General features: G+C 36.7%; 1 protein-coding gene across 1 annotated transcript in view; it reads left to right on the forward strand.

Annotated features, from left to right (window-relative positions):
* LOC149815880 (uncharacterized) overlaps positions 1–19,026 on the forward strand; it is an 86,659-nt gene extending 67,633 nt beyond the window's left edge. Inside the window, exon 9 of the mRNA XM_089990001.1 lies at positions 18,682–19,026. Within this exon, the coding sequence (XP_089846127.1) occupies positions 18,682–18,725 (44 nt within the window). The 3' untranslated portion in view covers positions 18,726–19,026. The remainder of the gene's footprint in view (positions 1–18,681) is intronic.
* The last annotated feature ends 3,294 nt before the right edge of the window (positions 19,027–22,320 follow it).

Below are 22,320 nucleotides of genomic sequence, written 5' to 3' on the forward strand. Positions count from 1 at the left end.
TTCCCTAAGCATGGAAAATTGAAATACCACACCAATAGGCTATACATATTTTGAAGTAGGTGAGTGGACATCATATAGGGCTATGAGTTTGAGCATTCTGGCTGCTTTCTAGCTTTCGAAAAAACAGCAAATTAAGATGTTAGGAGTAAATGAGAGAAGACAATACTTCACCCACCTGGGTACCCTGAGGCATATATTACGGCCACAATGCTTCATTTAAAGAAGGCTATATATGGTTTGAAATAGGCATCTCATGCGTGGTTTGAAACTTTTAGTGATGTTCGCGTCCATCTTGAAGCTTAATTCTCCTAGAGATTTCTTATCCTTTTAAGATCGGTTAGATTATTGAGAAACATTCTTAATTTATATTAAAATGTTTTTATCCTAATTTTTTTCTTTTGGAAAAGGGATAGGTATGTGGTTTATTTGTAACGACCCCAATTGACCCTCGTAAAAATAGTGGATTTTTCTTTTTAAACAATTGTGGAAATTAACCCAAGGATTCAAGGCATCACAGATTTAATATACCAAACCACTAACCATAACATGCATTGAATCAAATAAAGAATAAATCAAACTTTATTAATTCAATAAAAATGTTAAGTAGTTTAGGACAACAAAAATCGTCTATCTCATTTGAGCCACCCTGTCAGAACCCAAAAACCAGTCACAAGACTCACAGTCTCCAGCCCGTTAGTCAGAACATCACTGAGCATCCGTGCCTGTAAAACAGTTTTAAAAAAATAGGTAAGAACTAAAGTCCTTTGTACGGACTCTAAAAAATTTATACAGTAAAGAAATAGCATAAACCAAATCATGCATAAATTTCAGAGGAATATCACAATTAAACAACTTACCACAATTAACTTACCATTCAGGCATTTAAACAAAATATCATGCCGAAACAAGTATTATGCAAAGCCAAATATACATAAATGCATGAACTAATGCAAAACAATAAATATGCATGATTCAATGCACATGCATAAATGACATATTAAGTTATTTATCAGAGTTGCTTTTGCATGTATGTTCCTATTAAATGCACACAAATTTAATTTTCGCTTTTCCTTAAACACGCAGATACTCAAAATGGTTACAAATTCTTGAAGTCCAAGTTAGGTTTCCAGTTGTAGCGTAACATACAATTTGTATTTTATTACTGGGTTCTACACTTGTTCTTCGATCAATATTAGAAATCAACACCATCTATCAGAACATTAAAAAACATTTAATGCTGAAACATCAGGAAAATCAACATCTACTGACAACTTTTTTGGTATACCAATAACTAAAACTGAGTCAACACCACCACTCCTAGGCAAAGTGGCTGAATCTTCCTAAAATCGTGGTCGGGAAGTGAACCGCCATATTGTGTTCAGAGGCACAATCGTGCACGGAGTTTTAGTATCCTCATGGTCTCCGAAGACCGCTATCCAAAATTCACACACTGTGGAAGGTACATCAAGAAAGCGGTTAATTACATTGTTTGGTCTCTTTTACCTTTTTAAACAATTTCAAGTTTTTTACAGAAGAACCGTTTTGCAAATCAACATGCAAAACCAATTTCGGGCCCTGACCCGCATAATTTAACAATGCAATTAGTTTTTGGAAAACCATTAAATTTTCAGAAATAAATTTTGCAATGTATAAATAAAATCAACAAGTGGAGCAGTACATGCTCTTGGCCTACACGGCTTGTAGTGGTTCACATCTGACCAGCAACACATCTTAAAAGTGATGTATGTATCTTTGCAAATTTCAGTGAACATGCAATACACTCATTGTTTCAAAACTTGCTCACAACGCACATTCAAACACATAAAATGAATGCACATGAAGCCAAACACATACACATGCGAATAGATGCTTGCAGAACATATTATCATGATCAATTCCTTGCATAAACAAGCAAACATGTATATGATCACAATTATGCAAACATCAAATAAATTTTAGATTCACGCGTATGATATCTACAACTGCAAGTTGATCAAATCAAACCTTAAGCAGGTACATGACCCATTCCATATATTCAAACAACTATGCAAATTTTTTTACCAATTCGACAACTGGGGCTGATCCATGTACATAATCAAATTCATGTACATGGGTTGACCAATGCTGAAAAATACGCATTTTCAGTATGCTGGCTGATCCATATACATGATCATAATCGTGTATATGGGTCGGCCAGACCACATAAACTATGTATATAACATGTACAGTATGCTGGCTGCATAATAGATAAAGCTGAAAGATATAGTTATTTACAAATGCATAAATGATGCAACTTTTTGATAAAGTATTTTTAAAGGATATTTTTTCAAGAAAATCGTTTGTGTAAGCCGTGCATCAAATTATAAACTCCGGTTCACACAAGTGGTGAATCCGAGTCGAACTCAGGGAACGAGTTTAATAACTTTTTTACCCCAAACAATAATAATCTTTATTGCCTTTCAATAAAATAAAAAGAATAATTAACTAATTACAAGGGTTACCCTTTGCAGAGGGTTCAAAAAAATAAAAAGGCTTTATTACAACCCAACTTAATTAAACGGCCCTCTGGACCCCCCCCCCCACACACACACACCCAAAAAAAAAATAAAGAAAAGTAAAAATTTGCAGGGCTTTTTTTTCTCGCGATCTAGCTTTCTTTTCATAAAGTATGCACGGTCCTTTCGCTATCGCGCTTGTGTCCTTTCACGTGAACCCTCCTGCAAACACAAAACAAAATACGCCACAAAGAAAACAAAGTGGACAAATATCTAAAGAAAAGAGGGTTAGTTATATGAAAGAAAAACAAGAACAAGAATCAAAACAGGCTATTCTAAACTAACTAATTCAAAGTAACTAGTAGCAACTTAAATCTAACGACTACTGTAAAATATAAACACACTAAATTCCTTACTACTAAGTATCTATGGAAAATTAAAAATCTAGACTAAATGCAAGAAATATTAACAGAACTAGCTAAGAAAATGTTGAATGCATCAATTTAATATGGATAACTATTGTCATAGTGAATGCATTCTTGCAGGTCTGAAGAGGAGAAACAACGTCAATCACGCTGATGGCTGGAAACACACAATGGATTAGCGTGTGCTCTTGTGGCAGTAACTGGGCATCACAAGCTCAGCATGATCAGCCTTGACAGTTGACTGGATCGTACAGTTCGTGCTAAAAATTATGTTGCTAGTAAATGGAACACTGCATGCTCTAAAATAGATCGAAATACCATGCAACAGGCAGCCAATACTGCGCAGCTCACTCGTATACAGATCTGTGTGATCTGAACAGTGCAGTCTGCTTCAATCAAACCACGATCTGCAATCGACAGATCAAGAAATTGACAAACCCGGGTTTTCACTTAACTGTTGCAGCCAAATCTAGATTTCACAGAAACATAAGACGCACAGGCTGCAGATCTAACAAATCAGCCAATTGCTATTTCAGAACTCATGGTGAATCCAATGCGATGTGTCTGGCTCTTCACGTAGAACTGAATACACACATTAACCGTATGATCTAGTTTAACGTGAGACTGGACTCCACAAGAAAATGACTCATGTGACTCTGGGTTTCCAAATTAATCTATCACGGTTCTGCAGACCAGTAAACCGTGATCTATGAATCACACAATTCTACGAGATTTATAGATCACGTTTCTCTATTATATAATTTTTTTCTTTTTAAATTAGAAAGATAAATTGAACTAAACTAAACTATATGCTGAAATAACGGAAATGAGTCAACTAACCTATATGCAATGACCGTGAAACTAAAACTTAAACTATGATGCAAAATTTCAGCAAGCTAATCTACATGTATGCCGCAAGGAAATGAAATAACTATGAGTAAAAAGAGAAGGGGGAGATGAAGTGTACTTGAGAGTTGCTTCCGACGGAGGGGTTGAGAAAAAGATCGGTCTTCCGTTGCAACCACACACATGCCACCGTCTCTGATGATGGGGATAAAAAGGACTGACGAGGACGAGGGCAAGAAGAGAGAAGAAAAAGAAGAAAGCAGAAAAGAGAAAGGAGCCGGTTAGAGAAGAAAGAGAGGGAAAAAGAAGAGAGAGAGAAAGAGAGGGGGGGCATGAGTTTCAATATGAGAAAGACGCCCTCCTCTCTTCTAATGAGCCTATTTATAAAACAAATTAGGGTTAAAAACGATTTTAAGAAATTTTCTAAACAACCCCAGAAATTTTCAAGAAATTTCAAAAGATCATTTTCTAAAATTATTTCCTAAAAATTTATTAAATTTTACTAAAAACTCAAATGGGCACAAATTTGCTCAATTTTTCCTTTTTGATTGAAATCAATAAATCTTCTAATAAACAAGCAGTATTAGTCACTTTCACACTTAATCATGCTTAATCATGCACATAAACATGTGAAGAATATGTATAAAATTATGCATGATCAAATTTTCTCATGCTTATCGTTTGCTAGTTTTCGAGCAAACTGATCTTAACAAAACAAAACAAAAACCTAATTCACTTTTGTAAGAATCATGATTGCATTTAGCGTATGCAACAAGCCTTTTAAACCCCTAGATTACCCCAGTGGACGAGTAAGGTCTCGTGAGGGTTTGCAGTGATGCTACCCACAAACATGTCTGTCATGTATGCATAAGATTCAAATTCAACAAATATTATGCAGTTAAGGAGTTTGTCTAACGATTATTTCATGCCATTACACTTTCACAACATATTTAGAGCCTTTACATGCCACCACAGAATAAAAACTTTTTCGTTTACTTTTTTAAGAAACATTATAATCATTTATGCTTTATTCTCTGAAAATTAGGTACACCCATGTCATTGCTTATTTCTCCTCGCTTATATGTTTTCTGCACAGGTTTCTCAAGAATTATTTCTAAGCAGTGAACTTTATCTTTATGCTCTTGATTTTTTTCTTTTTCTTTTTCAAATTTTTTAATTTTTTCACACTTTATCAAATTTTCAGGTTTTTGGGACCCGTGTAATGAGCTTTGGGTCAGTGACTCTCAGGCCAGACGACCTTAAGGCACCATAAATTTTTTTACCTCGAACTTAATTGCTCGAGTCACTAGATCTTCGATTTTCATAGTTTTACTTATAGTTTTTTTCTTGTCTTGTGCCTTGTCAACATCTATTAGGCTCTCTATAAAGTCCATGTAACGGGATTTCGGGCCGGTGACTCTCAAACTAGATGACTTTAGGGCACCAAGTGTAAACACCCCTCAGACTCTACTTGCTCGAACCAAATAGGCTACAGATATCAACTTAGACAAAGAAGTGATTTCCTTTATTTTTTTTAAACATGAGAATCAAAGACTTCAACTTGTGTCTGAGCCAAGCTATTAGGGAACGATGAAAACATCAAACAACTAAACATATGCTCTTTTTTCACTTTTGAGCTCTTATTTCTGATATTGTTCATTTGCTTAGTTTTAAAAAAATAAAGCTGTGCATATTCATACTTGTGGTTCAAAATAAACTCTAACATGCATCTACCATCATTTCTTTGAAATCTACATAATGACCACATTTTTTCAGATTAGTGTCAGGAAAAAAATTTCCGTAGAGCTTAAAAATTCTCTAAAACATTAGATGATGTAAAGCGTTCATATAAGATTAAACTCATGCCTTAAAAGACTAATTTTTATGAGTTTTCATCAGTGCAAATACATGGACAGAAAGAAAAAAATTTGGGTGTGCAAACTACACCCTCCCCCATGCTTGAATGACACTGTCCTCATTGGCACTCTCCAATGCTTAGATGCAACTAGATGAATGCACACTAAGAAACAAAAACATAGAAGGGAAGGGATGGATGTCACCTGATCAACGCTTTGGAACCTTGCCTGATGATGCACATTGTACTGGCTCCTGAAGAAATTTCTTCTGTCTGATTACCTCCAACTCATCATAACTCACAAAATACAATACTATGCATACATGATCTATCTTTCATGCACAAGATCTGAAAAGAAAGAAAATTGCAACCAAACATGAAAACTAACTGTGTAATGATACACATATATACATTGTGCATTGCCTCACACATCTACGGGGTCAATGACCTCGATGTCCTGACTAGTCGTGGTATAAAAAATACAAGGCTTCAGCCGTTGCCTATTGACCTTGAAGTTGTTGCCCGTTCGTGGGTCCAAAATATCAATAGCACCATGTAGAACAACTTTCTGGATGATGAACGGGCCATCCCATCTAGACTTCAATTTTTCTGAAAATAGCTGGAGTCGCGAATTGAAAAGCCAAACCTTTTCACCAGACTCGAACCGTTTCTTCAAAATATGCTTGTCGTGAAAATGCTCAGTTCGAGCCTTGTAGATTTTGGCTCTCTCATATGCCTCATTTCGCAACTCCTCGAGCTCACTCATCTGCAGCTTTCGCTATGCACCAGCTTGGGCCATATCAAAATTAAATTTCTTAATCACCCAATACGTCTATGTTCCAATTCAATAGGGAGATGACATGGCTTCCTAAAAACCAATCGATAAGGGGACATGCCAATCATAGTCTTGAAAGCAATCCTATATGCCCATAATGCATCGTCTAGGTATTGGGACCAGTCCTTTTGGTCTGGTCGGACTCTCTTTTCAAGAATTTGTTTGATCTCTCTGGTGGAGACCTCGACCTAGCTACTCGTTTGTGGATGATATGGTATAACAATCCGATGATGTGCAAAATACTTCTTGAGTAAGGAAGCAACATGCACATTTTTGAAGTGCTTATCTCGGTTCTTACTTGGTTTCTTAAAACTGTTTTACAGGTACAAATGCTCAGTAATGTCTTGGACTAACTAGCTGGAGGCTACGAGACTTGAAAAGTTTGGGTTTTGCCTGGATGGCATGAATTTGACATAGTCAATTTTGTGTTCTTATACATTTTGACTTATTGATTAAATTAATGAAGTTGATTCAATGTATGAAATGGTTTGTGGTTTGGTATATTAAATCTGTGATGTGCCTCGGATCTTTGGGAGGTTTTTTGCAAATGCTTTAAAAAAAATTCCACTATTTTTCTTGGGTCAGTTGGGGTTGTTACAAGATTGAATTTGGTTGGATCTCCGATCTGAATCCATACATATATTTGGACATGAATCCCGAGATAGAAACTCCATTGTGATTTTGGTTTGGGTCCAAACCAGAGTTACCAGTCAAGGAAGCAGGAGCGGGAAGCGGGAGCGGGAAGCGAGGCACTTTCAAAAATTTAGGAAGCGGGGAAGCGTGGGACCACTTAGAAGAAAATTACGAAGCATCTCGGAAGCGAACCGAAAGCGAGGGAGAAGCGAAAAAATGGAGAAGCGTGGGGGAAACATGGGGGAAGCGCGCTTCCCATAAAAGGGGACGCTTCCCCACGCATTTGGGAAGCGCGACATTTCGCGCTTCCGAAGCACGACATTTCGCGCTTTCGAAGCACACTTCCCCGTTTACCTAGGCGCTTCCGGTAACTCTGGTCCAAACCTATGTTCAAACGGATCTGAATATGCCTCAGGTCTAAATGAACCCAAATAAGACTTGGGTCTATTTAGACCGTATCATAACACCTGGTTTGCGACAAGTGGAGAGAGAGAGAGCTCCATCGGGTATCTCGTTGCTGCTGCCTATGAAGGAGGATATCTACCTCCAGCACTGACAAAAGAAGAGGAAGAGAAGAAGCCTGGTACACATCCCCCCTCCTCCTCTCTCTCTCTCTCTCTTAGGGATGGCAGTGGACCGAGACGGGTTCGGGGGACAAGGTCTCCACCTCGCCCTATCTCAAAATTTTGCCCTCCATCTTCGCACAAGTTTTGATTTTAACCTCCATCCCCGATCTAAATGGGGCGAGGCAGGGCTGGGCCCCGTTTCTCTGGTCCTTCTGTCGTTGCCACCTTCAGCCGTTAGAAAAATGGGAGATCGCGCGATTCGTTAAAGGAAGAAGAGAGGAGAGATTCAAGAAAGGGTTTTACGTTAGGGTTAGGAATATATATATATATATATAAAAGATTTTATAATATGTATAAGGGTATAATAGTAATTTCCTTAACAGTGATCAGGGACAAGGTGGGACAAGGCAAGGTAGGGGCAAGAGTAAGTCCATCTCCGCCTCCATCCCCGCACGAGTTTTGATTTTAACTTCCATCTTTGGTCAATTCCCCATTTCATGTCCTCCATCCTCGATCCAAACGGGGCGAGGCGGGGCTCCGTTTCCCCCCGATCCACTGCCATCCCTACTCTCTCTCCACCACTTTCTTCTTCTATTTCTTCTTGTCCTTTTTCTTCTCCTTGTATTTCTGGTTTCGTTTCCCCCCCCTCTCTATCTCTTGTTTCCCCTATCTCTATTTCCCTCTCTTTGGTTTTTCCTCTAGTCTTCCAAACCTGCGAAAAGGGGAAAAGGGGAACAAAGAGAGAGAGAGAGAGAGAGAGAGAGAGAGAGAGAGAGAGAGAGAGAGATGGGGGTTTGGGGAGCAAGACTAGGGAGAGAGAGTAGAGGGTTTCGATGGGGGGTATTTTTCTTTTTTTCTCTCTGATGTATTTGTCGCATCGGGTGTGTTACCTGCATCGCATCGCGTCGGGTGCCATGGCCCTTTTGCTGAGTTTTTGTGACATAGATGACAATCCATCTCAATATGCTTGGTTTTCTTATTTAACATGTGATTGCCAACAATTTTTTATTGTCACATCACAATTTCGAAGGCGATACTCCCATATCTTCAAGTAAACTTGTGAACCACACAATTTTCGACATCATGGTTGTCATGACTTGATACTCAACTTCAATTGATGACAAAAAAACTTGCTGCTTTTTGCACTTCCACGACACCATGTAGTTAAAAAGATAAAAAAATTTGTGGTTGGGTGGCGGTTATTAGGATTGTTAAAATGTATCTCCTAAATTCATTGATGTAAATATAAATATATATACTTATATACATAGAGATACATATACATATAATATGTATATGTATCTCTATTTATATAAATATATATATTTATATATTTTTCTTTTTAATTATCCGATAAGGGTATAATTGTAATTTCACCTCTTGCGCATATTCCATTCGGAATATGCTGTATTTTTTTTCCTTTTTATTTTTCGTACCTTTTTTATTTTTTATTCTTTTCACCTTTTTCAAAAAGGTACATTGGGGGGTCCCCCAATAGAGTCGTTGGGGGCTCCCCAACGACTCCTTTGGGAGCCCCCTTGCACCTCCTTCTTCTTGTATAAATAGGGGTGTTCCCCTCTTGTTTTCCCTAAGCTTGAGAGTCTCAACCGTTCGGTTCTTTCTATGAAATACATGCCATAGTGCATGTTTATTATTTTTACGCTTTTGCGTACTTTGTTCAAGTGTTGTGAGAGTGCCTTCGTGCACATCTTTTCTATATTATTTGTGTTCGTATGCGTTTTGTCTTATCATAGACATTTTCACATGGTATCAGAGCAAGGTTGATTATTGAAGATCGTGGGATTCTCCATTTTCGAGTGCCTCGAAAAACGCGCCTTCCGATCTTTGAAGTTTGAAGTGGTGGATCTTTCTTCTCAAATATTTTAGAAGAATCTTGTGCCAAGTTGGTGTTGGAAATATTGTGTTGGTACGCTTTTTCCTCTACCTCTTTACTCTCTAATGGGCGAAAAAGAGTCCCATTTTGCTCTTGGTTTCAAATTGAATGGGTCCAACTATCATGTTTGGGCCGGAAATATGGAGGCTCATATAAAAGGGAAGGGCCTATGGGGATATGTACTTGGTACAATTCCGGAACCGGAACCCAAGATTACCGTGGTAAATGGAAGCGAAATCAAGGTTCTTGAGGGAGAAGAAAGAACCAAATCCCTTGAAGAATACTCCAAGAAGCACGATGAATGGGAAATGAAGAATTTCAAGATTCTTTCATGGTTTTTCTCATCCGTGGAGACTAAGATCAATGCCAACATTATTAAATTCAAAAAGGCATCGGAAGCTTGGCATTATCTTGAAAAAATGTACACATCAAGGGATCTCTCTCATAAATACTACCTTCAAAAGAAGGCTATTTCCCTTACCCAAGGTGAAATGACGATTAGGGAATACTTTGCCGATCTTTCCTCTATTTGGGATGAGCTTGCAATGCTTGAACCAAAATGGAGTGGAGAGGCAATTGAGCTTCGTCACAAGCAACTTGAAGAAGATCAGTTCTTCAACTTTTTGAATGGGCTAAGGCCCAAATTTGAGCAAATAAGGTCATCTCTTCTTTCCTCCTCTTGAAGATGTTCTCACCAAATTAAGTGGTGAAGAGACTCGTATGAATTTATGTAAACAAGGACCAAATGTTCTTGCGGTTCCTTGTAGTATTGAAGAAAATAGTGAGGTTAATGCCGTATCAAGACCCAGAAACAATATAAGAACCTATCGTCCCCTCACTTTAAATTTCAAAATCAAGGAGAAAATGGTGGACAAAGAGGGAAAAGGGACTATAGCAAAACTATTTGTCATTTTTGTAAAGAACCGGGGTCATATCAAACCCGTTTGTCCCAAATGGAAGAAGCTCCTAGCCATGGCTACCACTGGTGTACCACAGAAAGAGGAGGCATCTTCAAGTGGGACCCTCTCTATAAATCAAATAGTGGAAGCTCTTCAACCTTTCCTCAATGGATCTACCTTCGGTGCGGCCGTGTCCACTTCTTCTTCTCCAGGTAAAATCTCTTGGCTTTTGGACTCCGGTGCATCTTTTCATATGTCCCCAAACTTTTTTTCACTCTCCAATTACTCAAAAAATGGTTCCCCATCTTATGTCTCCACTGCGGATGAAACCTCTTTTGAAATTAAAGGAATAGGTAATTTTGAAACTCAAGAGTTCTTTATTCCAAAAATCAGATTTATACCTAAACTAAACTTAAATCTCCTCTCTGTTTCTCAACTCACGGACCATGGCTGTGATATTAAATTCTCTTGTGATAAATGTTTAATACAGGATCGCCAGTCCGGGAAATTGATTGGGGAAGACTTTAGAAGAGGAGATTTATATTATATGGAATCTCTTCAAGTTCCAAAAATTTTGTGTAATGTTTCCCGACATAAAGATATAAATGTGTGGCACAAAAGACTTGGTCATCCTAATATCACCAAGTTATCATACTTACATTTTGCAAAAGACCTATGTAAAAGCTCCTTTTCTTGTAATGACTGTATTCTTAGAAAAATGCGAAGTTTACTTTTTGAGCAAAGAACTATGTTCTCTTCTAAAACTTTCGAAATTGTTCATTCGGATGTTTGGGGACCTGCACCTGTTGTTTCAAAAGGAGGATTTTCTTATTACGTAATATTTGTGGATGATTTTTCCAGATATTTGTGGATATATTTTCTTAAGTTTAAACATGAAGTGTTTTCATGTTTTAAAAATTTTCATTCAATGATTAAGAACCAATTCAACAATAACATAAAGATTTTTAGAAGTGACTCTGGAGGAGAATATCTCTCCAATCAGTTTAAGGTATATCTTGAGGATCAGGGTATTGTTCACCAAAGGTCCTGTCCTAAGACACCTCAACAGAATGGGTTAGCTGAAAGAAAACATAGGCACATTATCAAGACTACTAGGACTCTCCTTATATCTCAAAATATTCCTAAATTTTTTTGGGCTGAAGCTGCTCTTGCTTCTGTTTATTTGATAAATCGCTTACCATCTAGGTTATTAGGTAAAATATCTCCCTTCGAGGTATTACATAAGATCGAACCTGATTATAATAGGTTAAGAGTCTTTGGATGTAAGTGTTTCATACTTACGGATAAGAATGACAAACTCTCTCCCAAGGCTATTCCTTGTGCCTTTCTTGGTTATTCCGAAACTCAAAAAGGTTTTCGTTGTTATGAACTTCGAGACGATAAACTATATGTCTCTAGAAATGTAACTTTTTTAGAAAATGAAAGTGGTTTTGAAAAAAATGTTTCTCAACAAGAAAATTTTGATTACTCCTTATTCGATTTATTGTCTAGTAATGATGACATATCTAGTGATGATGTATCATTAAACCATGATGAGGAAAATGATGGAGACATTGGTGAACATAATTCACCCAATGAACCAGAAAGTAGAGTTCCAAGTGATCCTATAACCTACTCTCGTAGAAACCAAGACACCTTTAGAAGTGCCATTAATCAATATAGTGAGCTTTCCATCCCTCTTGACCATAGAAGATCTGAAAGGAATAGAAGACCTCCAACTCGTTTTGTCTCTTTTGATTCTTTTTCACCCCGATATAGGGCTTGTCTAAGTGTCATTCACTCTTATTTTGAGCCAAGAAATTTTGAAGAAGCTAAAAAATGTATAGAATGGCAAGAGGCCATGCAAAGTGAACTTGATGCTCTTAAAAAGGCCGAAACTTGGGATTTTCAAACTCTACCTATAGGAAAGAAAACTATAGGTTGTCGATGGGTCTTTAAAGTTAAAACTAAGAGCGATGGTTCCCTAGAAAGGTATAAAGCTCGCTTAGTTGCTAAAGGGTATGGGCAAGAGTATGAAATTGATTACGAAGAAACCTTTGCCCTTGTAGCTCGGATGGTTACAGTTAGGTGTCTCATTACTATTGCATCTATTAAAAATTGGAACATCTTTCAAATGGATGTTAAAAATGCCTTCTTAAATGGTGATGTCAACGAAGAAGTTTATATGGATGCCCCACCAGGCATGATAATTCCTAAAGGTAAAGTTCTTCGTCTTCGAAAGGCTCTCTATGGTTTAAAGCAGGCACCCAAAGCCTGGTATGATAGGTTTACCAGTGTAATGCTGAAAAATGGATTTTCCTCATGTTATACTGACACTGCTTTGTTTACTAGAAAATCTAATGCAGGGATTGTAATTTTGTTGCTCTATGTTGATGATATGTTAATCACAGGTGATGATATTCAAGGAGTCAAGGGTATTAAGTCCGTCTTGACTTCAAAATTTGAGATGTCAGACTTAGGTTTTCTGACATATTTTCTTGGAATTGAGGTTGCCTATTCGCAACGTGGATATTTTCTATCTCAGTCTAAACTTGCCTGCGAGATTATTGACAGGTCAGGTATTTCCGATAACAAGGTGTGTGAAACTCCTGAAGTTGTGGGAGCAAAAATGAAGATTGATGACGGTGTTCCTCTAACCGATCCTACTCCTTACAGGCAGTTGGTAGGTTCTTTAATGTATCTTAGCATCACTCGACCTGATTTGTCACATGCTATACACATCGCCAGTCAGTTTCAACACGCTCCTACAACCGTTCATATGAGTGTTGTGCTTTGCATCATCAGATATTTAAAGGGAACTGTGAATAAGGGAGTATTCCTATGTTCGTCTTCTGAATTGAAATTGCTTGCTTATACTGACTCAGATTGTGGAGGTGACCCTAGTAACCGTCACTCCACCACTGGTTTTTGTGTTTTCTTAGGTGAGTCTTTGATCTCATGGCGATGTAAAAAGCAACAGAAGGTCTCTCTGTCATCCACTGAAGCCGAATATAGAGCCATGGCACCTACCACCATGGAAATTGTATGGATTCGACGCCTTCTGAAAGATATGGGAGTATTTATCAAAGAACCAACAAAGTTGTGACAACAAAAGTGCAATTTATATTGCCAAGAATCACACCTTTCACGAGCGAACAAAGCATATAGAGATGAATTTCCATTATGTCAGAGAAGAATACTTGAAGAAGGTCATTGATCTACCATACGTAACGTCTGAGTATCAGCTTGCCGACTTCTTCACCAAAGCTCTATGTTCGCCCAGATTTCATTTCCTCCTTGGCAAACTTGCGGTTATCACACCGTAAGTTTGAGGGGGGGTGTTAAAATGTATTTCCTAAATTCATTGATGTAAATATAAATATATATACTTATATACATAGAGATACATATACATATAATATTTATATGTATATGTATCTCTATTTATATAAATATATATATTTATATATTTTTCTTTTTAATTACCCGATAAGGGTATAATTGTAATTTCACCTCTTGCGCATATTCCGAATATGCTGTATTTTTTTTCCTTTTTATTTTTTTTACCTTTTTTATTTTTATTTTTTATTCTTTTCACCTTTTTCAAAAAGGTACATTGGGGGGTCCCCCAATAGAGTCGTTGGGGGCCCCCAACGGTCACAAATGTGACCATTGGGGGCTCCCCAACGACTCCTTTGGGAGCCCCCTTGCACCTCCTTCTTCTTGTATAAATAGGGGTGTTCCCCTCTTGTTTTTCCTAAGCTTGAGAGTCTCAAGCGTTTGGTTCTTTCTATGAAATACATGCCATAGTGCATGTTTATTATTTTTACGCTTTTGCGTACTTTGTTCAAGTGTTGTGAGAGTGCCTTCGTGCACATCTTTTCTATATTATTTGTGTTCGTATGCGTTTTGTCTTATCATAGACATTTTCACAAGGATCTCCCCTCCAATTTTAATAGACTACTCCATTATATCTGGAGGAGAAGAATAAAAATACTTTAAAAATGAAATGAGATGATGATCTTCCAAACACGAACTGAGATTCAAAATGATGTCTTAACAAGACATTTAAGCTATGTTTTTTTCAATGAGAGTGATATTTTGTAAAGAAGAGGATGTCATCCTATTAATCAGATAGGTAACAGTTAAGGCAACTTCTGCCCAAAAGTCTTTCGGAACTTGATTTGCTATTAATAAAGTCCTAGTGGTTTCCATAATATGGCGATGTTTACGTTCTGCCAGCCCATTTTGTTGAGGTGTATAAGGACAAGATATTTGATGTGTGATGCCATGTGACTTAAGATAATTTTTAAAATTTGTGGATAAAAACTCTCCCCCTGAATCTGTGCGAAAAATGGTAATATCATTTTGAAACTTCTTTTTAACCATATTATGAAATGTTTGAAAGTATGAAAATACTTTAGACTTATGTTTAATACAGTAAATCCACGTATGTCGAGAGAAATCATCAACAAAAATAACATAGTAAGCAAATCCTCCTTTAGAAATTACTGGTGCAGGACCCCAAACATCCGAGTGTAATAATTCAAGTGGTCTTGAAGAGAAAAAAGTTATGTTCTGAAATGGTAATCTTTTCATTTTGCCAAGAATACAATCTTTACAGTCAAATGATTCAGAGTTACAAAATTTTCCTAGATTTGGAAAAAGTTGGATTTTGGCTATATGTGGGTGACCAAGTCTCTTATGCCACAGTTCCAACTCAATTTTCTGAATATTATAGCAAAAAGCATTCTTCGGCATTTCCAAAAAATCCATGTAATAGAGTCCTCCTTCTCTATGGCCTTTCCCAATCAGCTTACCTGACTGACGATCCTGTATCCAACAACCATGAGAAGAAAAGAAAATATTACATCCATAGTCAGAAATTTTAAAGATTTAAATTCAATTTGGGAACATATCTAATTTCTGGAATAGAAAATTTCTTTGTTTTATAAATTTTTTCAAAATTTCCTATTCCTTCTATTTCAAGAGAAGTCCCATCGGCTGTAAAGACCTTTGACACACTTGTTTTGTTTTTAACACATTCGGATAAACTTTGATTATTTGTGGTCATATTAAAAGATGCACTCGAGTCAAGAAGCCAAGAAATTTTACCTGGATCGAAAAAAGATGAGGGTGCTGCACCGGTTGAAGCTTCAGATGAAGAAGATGCACTTTTGATGAGAGGCTGAAGAATCTCCATTAGTTGGGCCATGGAAACTGGTGCATCTTGATCTTTGGGCTCCGATCCAGCAATTGCAGCTTTTTTCTCTCTCAGTTTCTTAAGTTTGGGACATTGTGGCCTGTAATGTCCCGGTTTATGACAATGATGACAAATAACTTTCTTATTGTCATAGTCACCATTTTGACGATTAAAGTGAGGAGGTTTATAAGATCGAATATGATTCTCTGGTCTAGACACAGCTAGAACATAATCATCTTCAGTTTTAGAAGAACCTTTCCGAAGACGATTTTCTTCCATTGTTAATTCTTCAATAGTTTCAACAATAGAAGGAATTTTTCTCCGGTGAAGGAGGGTCAATTTAGTGGTTTCAAATTTCGGCCTCAATCCAGTTATAAACTGGTAAAAATGTTCAGCATCGAGTTGTTTCTGACGAATCTCGATGTCTTCGGCACAATGCCACTTAGGTTCTAAAAGGGAAAGTTCTTCCCAAAGTTCGGACAAACCATTGTAATATTCATGAATTGTTTTGTTTCCTTGAGTCATCATTCAAACGTTTTCTTGGAGATTGCACACGTGTGCAATATCTTTAAGGGAATACATATTTTTATGGTATTCTCATGCTTTATCGACATGATCAAACTTAGCAAGACTTGAGCATTTTTTAATATCAACGCTATTGATAAGCCATGACATTATCTTCGCATGAGATATCTTCCACTCTTTCCATTTTTTCTCATAAGAGGCTAGAGCCTTGATTTTCTTTTCTTCCGATAAATGAACCTCTTTATCTCCCTCTTTTTAGTAAGAGATAGCTTAGGTTTTGAATCGGAATCCCCCATAGGCATTTTTCCGATATATGGTGCTTCATGATTGAAGCCCATGTTACATAGTTTGTATTGCTCAATTTCATAGGCATGATGGTGACTTTATCATTGTCATCCATCGATTACAAGGAGAGAGAAAAAATAGGGATAGAAGAGAAACAAGGAGAGAAGTGAGAAAAAGAAAGAGATACAATACAAGAAGATGTGAAATCTTTCCCAACAAAGTGATAGAATACTTCTCTTCAAGTGGCGAACACTTTTGCAAACGGGCACAGAAACCGATGCAGCTTTTCTTCAAGGTCTAATACTTCCGTGGCTCTGATACCATGAAATAAGATGATCTTCCAAACACGAACTGAGATTCAAAATGATGTCTTAACAAGACATTTAAGCATAACCCTTAAGAAGGGTATAAAAGGAAAAAAGGAATAAAAATATTCTTTTATTGAACAAGGAGAAAGCAATGCTTAAGAAGCATTTTACATACATTACAAGAGGGGTTGTACCCCTATATATACACAGTATGAGAGAGGGAGAGAATGAGGGACTCAATAGAGTTGTTGGACTCAGTCCAACGACTCTATTGCTAGTAAGACTTGACTAGTTATGTCATTCTAGTTCAAATTGAACTAGATGACAAAATACAAAAAACAGAAAAAGAAAAAATACAAAAAAAGGAAAAATATTATTTATATATCTATAATAATATAATAATATTATTATTATATATATATATGTTTACAAGTTTACATTTTAACAAAAAACAGAATTTTGAATATATCTAACTATTTTAATTACAACATTCATACGTACTGTGGTGGGAGAATGTTGGAATTGACTCGGCGTATAGACTGCATGAGTTAAGTGCTCCAATCATTTGACAATAAGGTGTGGGATCCTCCAGGGGTGTTCCATCATCAAATTTTCAGCTTTGCATTAATGAAAGTGTTCACTCTCTTTTCATGTGAAATTCTAGACCTGTTAATAAACTTAGTAGCAAACTCTTCAAGAGAGCAATAGTACAAAGTCACAAAAGCAAAAATACAGCAGCCACTAAAGGACTAATAGTTCACTCACAAAGCCACAAACGGGAAATCACAAGCACATGAAAAAATAATATTTTTATTAATAAATACACAGTTTTACAAAGGGGCCAAATGGCCCATATATAGAAACATAAAGGATACTAGCCGGTAATTATTCCTAATGACTACCTAAGTGTACACAGCTTATGACCAAACCAAATAAGTAAAAGAAAAAAGAAAAATATATATACAAACCTAAGATAAAAAAGAAAAAGTACAAAAATGTACATATTTTAACAGGTAGGGAACAATTGTTCACATGCATGCAGATTTTGATGTATGAAAGCTGCAAGTGCATATCAAGAGCAGCGTTAACAACTAAGAAAAGTAAAGCTGCAAAAGAAGAGATGGGCGAGAAATCCTAGAAAAAAAAATCTGATAATTGACAAACCAAAATGGCGAAAGACCTACATGACTCATGTCATAGCAACAGCAGCAGTCATACCCAAGATTTGCACAGTGCAAGAATCATGGAGGGAGTTATTGCATGGTTTTGAAATTAACTTGTATTTTACCTATCAAAAAGCATGAATATGAGGAAAACTAAGTTGACTGCAAAAATTAGAATAGACTGATAAGGATCAAATGCCTGCAAAGGAGGCCATTAAATTGATGTTGGAATAAGATATTCCTCCATGGTGTCATAATCTGGAGTTGGGAGTTTCTTGATTGAGTTATAATGTGATAGGCCCTGAGACTTTTGCTTCTTGGATCCATGGATTTTGACAAGTATCACATGTAACAGGGAATAAAATAGACCCTAAATTGGAAATAACCAACTGAAAGACTGAATTTGGACATGGAAAATTTGGTATCTCTGTGTTCTGCAACATGTTGCTTGTCTAACATTCATGAGTAAATTACATTCTGCCCTGCTGCTCCTTACCTTTATTCTTTTGTGTTTGTGGCACCAGCTCGTTTCATCCAATTACTAAAAACTTTGTTCCATGGCCCACAGATGGTTTCCTAGGAAGCTACTGATAATTATTTTTCCTTATCATTCTTGCAGGTCAAAATAGTATTTCCACTTAGTAGAAACGTAATACACTACATTGAGCACAATTCTGAAAGCAATTATGCAGCACTGGATTTATAGCTGAATCTGTCTAATTCATGTACCATTTTCTGTTTCTTTGCAGCCTCGGGGAATATCCGGCAGCTCTACTGCCTTCAGGGCGATTGATATGCAGGAAGTTACAAAAGCCAGATATGACTATTTGGGAGCTTGTAAGTTTAGCTTCTGATTTCCCTCAATCTTTGACTCCCTTTGGTCTAAGCTATCAGTCTACACTTGTTTGTAATATTTTTAGATTCATACTCTGACAATGGATTGTATTTGGGAATAGAGTCATAAAATCCTTGCAAAACCCAGACGCTGCCATGTTTACTTTGAGCTTTGTTGTAAATATGTCTCAGGAATTTGCAGGCAATAACAGCCTTGTGGCTGGGTAAAACACCAATATGATTTTTTATGCTGATGCAAATTACTGTTTTTTTTAGTCTTTTGTATCAAAACTTGCAATTGCTCTATGTCTATTACAAGCTTTAATGTAAATGTATTTCAAGAATTGCACACAGATGAGAACAATGACATTGTCGAACACCAATGTGAACTTTTGTGCTGAAGCAAATTTTAGTGTTTTGTTTTCCGAATTGCATGGTGAGGTTTTCATTTTCCTTCATAAACTTGTTCCGCTGTTTGAGTGTTTCTGGATGTATGGTTTCAACCTTAGAAAGGCCAACATTCTCTCTTTGATCCACAGTGTAGTGCCTGATACATGGGGAATTGCACACAGAGAGAGGGCGGGAGGGAAGTTTCTTCTCCTCTAATTTCTAAGGCTAAATTTCTATTTCTCCAACACTTTCATATTTCATTTTCTGCGTCCTGTTCATTTTCTCTTCTCCTATTTGCTTTAACTCATGTCACTGTTCTTGATCAAATCTGTTTTACCTTGACTAGTGATACAGCTGAAGTTTCTCTTTTATTATTATTATTATTTTGAAAGGCAAAAAAAATAATAACAATTATTATTATTATTATTATTATTGATGGGGAACCCTTGCCGAAGACTGGGTCGCTTGATGGGCCCACCCCCTGTGAGGTAAACCATGGGTGGAGACACGACCACCTTGCCTTACATGCAGAATTATTCTTTTTTTGACGATGAGGAATCTTCGCCGAGAACCAGATCACTTAATGGGCCCACCTGTGAAAGCCATGGATACACCCCCATGCCAGCAGGGTTCGAACCAGACTTTTCATCTCAATGCCTTCACGCCCACCCTGCTGGCCACACGGCCAACCCCTTTGGTGATAGAATTATTCTTTTATTCTCACCAAAAGGGGTTCATGCCACTCAAATTTGTTGTGCTACTACAATTTTATAAAAACTTCCCTTCTATAAAAAAGAAATATGCTTGTGAAAAATGCATCGTTAGCTTCTCTCCATTGCATGCACTAAATGCCTATTTCGTAGGTTTTGCTGGCACAAAAATGTCATGTTTCTTGAAATTTCTTACAATTTCCAAAATCTGCCCCATGTTTAAATTCACAAACGCCTAACTTTTTTAGGACCTTTTTACCTTTCTCATAAGTGAACCTCTTGAGGTTCGTGTGATATATAGCTGTGTTGTCTTGATCTCGCAACCTTTTATTAAAGAGTACATTCCGACGATTTTGCAAATCTCATGAAGTTCACATAACTAAATTTGCAAACCTCCGAGAACTGAAATCTATAGACCTTCACAAATACTGTGTGGAATTCACATATATAGTATGATAGTTGCAAGCTACCATGTGAATTGTCTTCAAGTAACCTATCCTCAAGGAGGTTCACAAATGTATAACGATACTCACATATTAATGTTTGTGAATGTCCTTGACATTTGCACTCTAGTCGATCTCTAAATAAGGTATTACCTTTGCATATATAATATGACATTCGTGAGCTACAATGTAAATCTCTTTTAAGTAATTGATCTTCAAGGAGATCGGCAAATGTGTGACCACATTCACATATTAATGTTTGCAAATGTCCTAAATCTGATCTCTGTAAATAAGGTACTTGTCCTAAATCTGATCTCTGTAAATAAGGTACTACCTTTGTATATATAGTACACCATTAATGAGCTACTATGCAAATCACCTTTAAGTAAATGATAGTCAAGGAGGTCCACAAATGTGTGAAGACATTCACATATAATTTTTTAGAATGTTCACTACCTTCACATTTTGTCTTTGCAAATTCTTTGTATATGAAGAAGTTTTGACTCATTTGTAAACTTTTTGAACATTCATGAATTTGAGGAATGACTTGATTGTGAAATTTCATGTTTTTGTGAATGTCTACATGAGTATTAAATGCAATGATCGTCAATATAAAAGTGATGGTTCACATGTCAGAGCTATTTTCACATAAACTAGAGTTTTTATGGTCTCCAACCAGTGATCCCCAACATTCTTTCCCTAGCACAATTTTCCTGTGATTCATTGGCAGTGGCACTTTGTTGGTGACATTTCATCACTGACTTTTTTAGAATCATCGATGATGAGTTTTCTCTGTAAGCACATCTTTAATGATTGAATAAGTTATTTTTTGAAACAACATGAATCAGTAACTAACTAAAACATTGGCATGAGTCAGTTATTTTGTGGAAGAATTACATGGTTTTCAAGTTATTTTTGCATGGTCAATAACATACTTTTTCCTTTGTTTAAATAATTTGCTAGTGAGTGTCAATTTGTCACTTTGTTTTCTTAATGATTGATATGCCTCTATACTCGAATTTGATTGTTTATTTGTTGTGTATCTTGTATTATAAATATTAGTATAGAACACTTACGTCATTTTTTAGTTTTTTTCATCTTCAATAGCTTATTATGTTTGTTTTTGTAATATTTTTTTCAATAACTTATTCTCTATTTTTGTTGCCTGTCTATTTACCTTTATTCTCAATTTTATTATTGTAGAAAATTATGAATTTGTTTATTATATAATAATGATTGAAGAGACTCTCTTAGATGAGTCCACACTCACCATGTGCTATTGTTAGAATACGATGAAAAAAGGTAAAAAAAAGAATTACATACTAGGGGGTACTTTTTACTATGAAGTACAAATTTGGCTTGACAAGTGGGTAAAGAGGGACCCTGTTTCGTGGCCAAAACCCTAGGTATCTGATATTTTTTTTAAAAAAGGCAGCTTCAATAAGTTGAAACCTAGAAATCTATGCTCAAACAAGCAACAATTAATATCTTCAATCTAACCCAAATCTACTCTTGAAACTAAAAACAACGGTTGAGTTTGTGGCTACTTTCATGTCTCACATCCAGTAAGCATCGAAGGAGGGGGAAGGGGACTCATGTGTAGTTGGTGGTAAAAAAGTCTGAGTCATTGGATCAATTTGAAGTTGTTACTAACCTTAATGCTCGGTTAAAGAAAGCTGGAGATGCAACCACCTGCAACGACAATGATGAGATAAACAATGAGAGTGTGAAAACCTGTACAAGGGCAAATAAAGTGCCTTAGCAAAAGGAGGATGCGAATCCTGAGGTTGAGGTGATGGTGGATAATAGATAAGTTGAAGATGATGAGGTGAAGATTGATGCTGAGAGTCCTCAAGAAGTGGAGGAGATTGATGATCCTTTCACTGGATCGGATGCTCAGTCAAGGGTTGAGGTTGGGCTGGAGAGTGTACTGGAGGATCTTGAGGAAGATCATTTGGAGGGATCAAAGAAAGATCCTTAGGAGTTTAAGGATCCTTCTCTAATCCCTCCA

This window comes from Nuphar pumila, chromosome 15 (assembly GCF_984573655.1).
Source record: "Nuphar pumila chromosome 15, dmNupPumi1.hap1.1, whole genome shotgun sequence".
In the NCBI taxonomy this organism is placed as follows: domain Eukaryota; kingdom Viridiplantae; phylum Streptophyta; class Magnoliopsida; order Nymphaeales; family Nymphaeaceae; genus Nuphar; species Nuphar pumila.